Source organism: Echinops telfairi, unplaced genomic scaffold (assembly GCF_000313985.2).
Source record: "Echinops telfairi isolate 266 unplaced genomic scaffold, ASM31398v2 ScPeMD7_7417;HRSCAF=8455, whole genome shotgun sequence".
NCBI classification, from domain to species: Eukaryota; Metazoa; Chordata; class Mammalia; order Afrosoricida; family Tenrecidae; genus Echinops; species Echinops telfairi.
Window position 1 is genome coordinate 3167270 of NW_022111317.1, and position 6357 is coordinate 3173626.

A 6357-nucleotide genomic window follows, 5' to 3' on the forward strand; every position below is an offset into this window, starting at 1 on the left:
CCCTGCCACTCACCGTCACCGGGTCCTCCAGCGGCTGCTCCACCTCCAGGAAGCTAGCGATGAGGAAGCCTCGGCAGGCCCTCCACAGCAGGCGCTCCAGGGCGGCAGCCTTGTGAGGCTCCACGGCTCCAGCCACAAAGCTGAAAGGATGGGGGACTGCTCATGCCACCCGCCCTGCCAGGCCAAAGCAGAGGGACCCCCAGGGCGAGGACAAGACGAGACCAGGGCCCAGGGGGGACAGGGCAGCCCGAGACCGGGGACTTGCAGGCGGCCGAGCTCTGGACCAGGAGCCACCTTGGCAGGCCTGCCCCAACTCACTTGACCCTCAGGTTCTGATGTGGCCCTCCGGAGGAGTGAAGCAGGGGGACCCTTTCTGAGAGTCCCTCAGGCTGGGAGGCCTCGGCCTAGGGGGGGCAGAGGCACCGTGAGTGGGGGGCGCAGGGGTTTCCCGCTCCCGCTCCCCCACCTGCGTCTGCACAGACCGGGAGGCCGTGGCCCTGGCTCAGCACAGCTGCATGGAGCTGCAGCTGGTGCAGCTGGGCCCGAAGGGCCTGCTGGTTGCCCCGCACGTCCCGCAGCTCCTGCCCCAGGCGCTCAGTCTCCTCTTGGACTCGAAGCAGGTCTCGGGGCGGGGGCGCTGGCAGCCTCCCCTCGGGCACAGGCAGCACCAGACCTGCCCGCCGTACCTCCTCCTGTAGGAACGCTGGGGGCAGGAGAACAGGGTCAGTGGGCCACCTGAGGACCCCACGTCCAATCCTCAAACTCCCATCTGCCTCCAGCCAACTAAGGATATGAGTCAGAGAGCCCTGAAACTCACAGGCCAATCTTCCATCCCAGAAGGCCCCTGCCGTCCCTCTGGGCTCTGGTGGGGGCAGCTTTCCCTCTGCACAGCCCCCGGGGTAATGGCTAGGCCAGGCCCAGGCCCACAGCTGTCACGAGTCTCCCGAGCAGGCAGCCCAGGGTGAGTGTTCTAACAAGGCTGATTCTTGGAGCCCTGGTGGCGTAGTGGTTACTCGTTGGGCTGTGCTCAAGGCCTGCAGTTCGAAACCACCAGCTGCTTGGTGGGAGACAGAAGAGGCTGTCTGCTCCAGTGCAGTCACGGAGTGACAGTCACGTAAATGCGCAGGGGCCCTTCTACCCTTCCTGCTGGGCCGCTGGGGGCTGGAAGATGACTCGGTGGCAGTGAGTTTGGTTTAGTTTCTGGTGGCCTAGGGGGTTATGCACTCTGCTCCCTGAAACAGTCACAGCCCCAGAAACCCACAGGGGTGGGTCCACTCTGTCCTGGGGGTCTGAACCCACCAGCCACCCGGCTGCAGGAAGACTGAAAGATTTACTGTCCTGCCCTAACCTATGGGGTCAACCAGAATTCCTGTCAGTTCAACCGCAGTGGGTGTGGCTTTTGTTCCGGCTCTGACATCCGTGTCTGTTTGTGACGAGACATGAGGAACGCTTCCAGTCCTATTTGTACTGCTCAGAATTTTCCAGAATTAAAAAGATGGGAATAAAATAAGAGCGTATGGAACATCTTATAAAGCCTTGATCATTACAACAGTGTGGTTACCGGTACCCAAGGCACAGACTAGCAAGTCCCGAAATACAGGCAAAAACGCCGAGACAGTAGTGCACCCACTCAGACCACGGGGCGCTCGGAGTCTGAATAGACCCCACAGCAGTAAGTTCGTGGCTGGGTGCTGTCGAGCTGGTCCCCACGCCCATAAGGAGGGGCGACCGTTTCCTTAACTGAAATCTTGACTGGGTCACACTGCTGAGGAGCTCCTGAGCAGGCTCGAACTCCTGACCCTTTGGTAAGCAGCCGAGCGCTTACACTTTGCTCCCCCAGGGCTTCTTAGAACAGGCGAAGGGCCATTCCATAAAGTCCGCTCCCTCCTCCGACCATGGAGATGGCAGGCAAGGTGGGTGCTCCATCTCGGTGCTAGAGCCTCCTCCTTGGGGTGGGGTCAGGGACAGAGGTCCCTCCCCCCTGCATGGGACACCATGGTGGCCTCCAGTGCCCACCGGACAAAGTCCAAGTCCTCTCGTATTCAAGGCTGCCCCGTTCCCCAGAGAGCCCCACGAGGCCCCTGGGCCTTGCCTCCAGGCTAGCTAAGCAGCCCCCCTCCCGACCAGCCCGCCTGACCTCCACTCACTGAACGTCCTCTCCAGCTCCTCGCAGCGCCGGACGTCCACCACGAAGCGTCGCTGGAAGGCACTCACGGATGCATTGAGCTGTGCAGGCCACAGAGAGGGGTCAGTGACCCAGGAGGGGGCTGGGGCGGGTCTCTGCTCAGGCCTGGGCCAGGTCCTCCAGCAAGATGCTGAGTGCCCAGGCAGCCAACCGGAGGGGTGGTCAGCCCTCTGTGCTGGCCAGGGTTAGGGCAGAGTAGCCTCTGGATGTCCCTAGAACAGAGTCCCTGATTCAAGGGGCTGCCTGATTCGAGCAGGGCTGGAGGCCCCAAGGGACAATTGTCAGTTGCTATTGAGAAACTTCTTGCCCTGGGGCTGCCCCTGGTGCAGGGCAGTCGCCCTCGGGCTCTGGGCAGACTGTCAGGCCTTTCTTTTGAGCTGCCCCTGGATGGGTTTGGACCCCCTGTCTTTAGGCTGGTCGTCACATGCTTCACTGTATGTCAGAGGGCCTCCGATATTGGGGAGGTGGCCTCTGCAGGAGGGGCTGTGGTAGTTACATCATCTGGTGTCAACTTGAGAGTATTAAGAGCTAAGGGGTGACGTTTAGCCTGTCAATCAGGTCGCAGCATGATGAGCTCATTTGGAGGCGCTAAGCCAGCGGTTCTCGACCTGTGGGTCTCGACCTCTTTGGGGGTTGAACGACCCTTTCACAGGGATTGCCTGATTCATAACAGTAGCAAAATTACAGTGATGAAGTAGCAAGGAAAATAATTTTATGGTTGGGGGTCACCACAACATGAGGAACTGCGTGAAAGGGTCACGGCATGAGGAAGGTTAAGAACCACTGCGCTAAGAAGGGAAATAGCTCACTGGAGGCCAGACTCATACTCTCTGCTTTGTCTTCCTGCTGGCAAGCCACCCAGAGCTATGCCGTTGGAAACCAGAGCCCTGGGAGCTGGAGGAGCCACGTGGGTCTCCACGCCAGCGCTGAGATGCTCCCACCACCACAGGATCCACAAGACTTTCCACCCACTGGCCTGTGATCTTCCTGCATCCGGCGTCATTGCATGTGTTGCGTGAGTCTGAAGAGGAGCTCATAGATTGGCATTGGACATATGGGCTCATATCGGACTCGTGGACGTAATCTGGACTGGGCTGGGATGTTTTCTTAATACACAATGACTCTTTGATATAAAGTTCTCTATCACACACTATGAGTGTCTCTGGATTTCTCTAGTCTCCTCGGCCTACACAGGGCCCACCTTCAGACTAGATTGTTTGTCGGTCTCAGCAGGGACACCCCGGGAGAAGCCCAGCCCCCCAGCCCAGCTTGGCAGCCCCTACTCACATCTCTGAACTCCACGAGGCCCAGCTCACCAAGCTGGCTCACGCAGGTGTAGGCCGCAGCAGTGGGCAGAAAGAGCTGAGTCAGCACCACCTCCTCGCCCCGGAACATGGCACCCATGGTCCTGTGGGCAGGGGGGGGGCCTCAGTCGGAGGCATCTTATACCTCAGCTTGGTAAGAAGTCCTGCACCACGCCCATCAGATGGATGGGGAGACTGAGGCCACCCAGGCTGGAGCGGGGCCGGGCTGACAGACCCCAGGCTCCCCTATCTTGCCCTAGCTCACCATGCCTGGGCCCTCTGCCTACATCCACACATTATGGAGACTGTGCAATGAGTCGCTTTAGTGGCTACCCAATGGGCTGCTAACCACAAGGTCTGAAGTTTGAAACCACGGAGAAAGATGGGGCTTTGGTGACAGTCTAGGAAACTCACAGGGGAGAGTTCTACCCTGTCCGGTAGGATCCTTGCGAATTGGGATGGACTTGATGTCAATGAGAGCCATGATCTTAGAACTCCTAAAAAACCCCACTGGCTGGGATTATGCAAATAAAGTACTTCCGCATCGGGCAGCTTTGGCGAATGCAAATGAGGTGCGTGGAACCCTTGGATGGATTGGTCACTTTTGCCATCCCACTTGGCTTCAAGGGAGCCAATCCCAGATGTTGGAAGGCCCCCTCACTAGAGTACTTCTCCAAGACAGAGAGAGCTGCAACAGTGAAGATGGCACTCGAGGGCAGGGGCACCGGATAAGCAGGCGAGGTGTGCCCACCCCCTGGGTGAGGCAGCTGAGTGCCCTTGTGCAGGGGGCTTGCTGGCAGAGTGGGGCACCCAGCAGGGCAGAGGCCAGGTGGAGGGCCAGGGGTGGAGGGTAGGAGCCCATGATAGAGGCTAAGAGGAAACTGACCTTACGCAAGAACTGTATTCCGAGATGCCGGTTACTTCATCCCACCCACCCCTGACTTGTACCCGGAGGCTTGGACAATAAACCCCAAGGTCGTGAGTGTGGTCTGGGGGCTGGGCTCGGTGTGGCCAGTCACCAACTGTGGACCCCAGCAGAGAAGTGGGAGCGCTGTGAAGAGGCGGCTCTGTAATGAGGCTGGAGTGGGGGCTGGCCTTTACCTCACTGGGCTCCATCGGCTCAGGGCTGCCCCCATGGGATTTTCACAGGGTCCCCAGCTGGTCCCCTCCCTCACAGCCCAGTTTTACTCCACCCAGGGACCACAGGGCTGGGAGGGGGCTGTGTGACTTAGGGGGTGGGGCTGGCCCTGGGTGCAGGGGGCCCCAGGGGGAAGGCAGGGAGGAGTGTGCGCTGTCATTAGTGGGAATGGAAGCAGCCTCCCAGGTGTGGAAACGACGAAAGTGAAACCAGGAAAGCCAGGAAGGCCTTGCCGGTGGGGAGGGCGGGGCAGTGGCTGCACGGGGCGGCCCTTCTCCTGAGGCCCGGGGCCCAGGACCAGCCGCTCTGGGTCTCTGGAGGCAATTTCCTTAGGGGGTACAGGCAAGCATGAGGGATGTTTGGAACCAGCCTGCCCAGCGGGTCACTTCCTCCCCTGGGCCCCGGTTACTTCACTCTGGAGAGGGAGAGAACCGCAGCCCTGACCCCAGCCTGGGAGAAGTGAAAGCCCAATTGGGTGGTAGAGAGGGGGTAGCCAGGGGCAGGATGAGCCAGGTCCCATTGGCTGAGGACATGGGTGGAGCCACACAGTAGAGGCCAGGGACCTGGGCTCTGGGTCCTGCTCGGGTATAAGCACCCATGACCTTGGGCAAGTCTGGCCTCTCGGGGACTCCACTTCCTCTTTGGATGACCGGGGCTGGCCACCCCGAGCCCCCAGGAACCTTGCCATCGGCACCATCTGTTAACCACTGATGACAGCCCTGGGGGAGGGGGGCACTACAGTCCATTTTACAGTTAAGTCAACTGAGATGTGGGGAAGTCACGTGAACAGCAGGTGACCAAGCTAGGCTTAGGAGTCCCAGGCATGGGAGGAGCCGGGGAAAGGCCTGTTTCTGACCCTCCGGGGGGCTTGCAGGGCTGGCCGGACAAATGAACCCGTGTGAGGTGCAGAGGGTCTGACTCACGGGGATATCGGGCTGGCTCCTCTTGATCCTGGCAGCCCCCAAGGATGGGACAACTTCTGATGGGCGTGGGTTGTGTAGGGACCAGGCCTTTCCACAGGACCCTGCAGGTCAGGCCTTCACTGCCTCTCCCTTCCCCTCTGGCTCTGTTGTCCCCTGCTTGAGCTAGGGATTGGTCATCCCAGCCGGGTTTACTGAGCAAATGAAGGCACCTCGTCCCTCAATTGCTGCAAATGGTTCGGACTGCACTACTAACCTAAAGATTGTGCAGAAGAAAGGCGGGGCTATCTGTTTCTGAGAAGCCGTTCAACTCAGTAACACAAGGTGGACCTGGGATCCGCTCCTCAGCATGGGGTGCAGGTGGCCAGGTCCTACAGGGTCCTACCAGCCCCTCCTCACCCTGAGCCCCTCCCTTCCTGGTCCCTCGGGAGCCCACCCCAAAGCGCTCTCCTCCCACGCGGTCCCCTGGGCGCTGGAATCCGATGGCCAGGCTTGTCTCCGAGCTGGGCCACTTCCTGTTGCATGCGCCCCATTTTCCTCATCTGTAGAATGGGTCCTTTCTCCAGCGGAGCGCCCCGGTTTGGGCTCAGTATTTGTTCCCTGCTGTTATCACCCCATTTTCCTGGTCACCATCGCCTCGGGCCGCCCCGCCGCTGCTGCATCCCCGTTCACCCACCGGGTGGGGTCGCCAGGATCTGCTTCCTGGGGCTCGGGGGCAGGGGGACGTGCAGAGGGGACACTCACCCTCGGGTCGGCAGCACGCGGGGCCGCTCTGCTCCAGGATGGCCCTCGGCGCGGCCAGGCCACAGG

General features: G+C 60.4%; 1 protein-coding gene across 2 annotated transcripts in view; it reads right to left on the bottom strand.

Annotated features, from left to right (window-relative positions):
- TCIRG1 (T cell immune regulator 1, ATPase H+ transporting V0 subunit a3) overlaps positions 1 to 6357 on the bottom strand; it is a 12341-nt gene extending 5984 nt beyond the window's left edge. Inside the window, exons 1-6 of one of the 2 annotated variants that reach the window (XM_004713590.2) lie at positions 6292 to 6357; positions 3473 to 3593; positions 2148 to 2226; positions 483 to 703; positions 319 to 404; positions 14 to 140 (exon numbers count right to left, since the gene is read on the bottom strand). In XM_004713590.2, coding sequence (XP_004713647.1) covers positions 14 to 140; positions 319 to 404; positions 483 to 703; positions 2148 to 2226; positions 3473 to 3589 — 630 coding nt within the window. In that variant the 5' untranslated portion in view covers positions 3590 to 3593; positions 6292 to 6357. Of the gene's footprint in view, positions 1 to 13; positions 141 to 318; positions 405 to 482; positions 704 to 2147; positions 2227 to 3472; positions 3594 to 5983; positions 6039 to 6291 lie in introns of those variants that run through there. The other variant, XM_045297237.1, reaches the window with a different exon arrangement.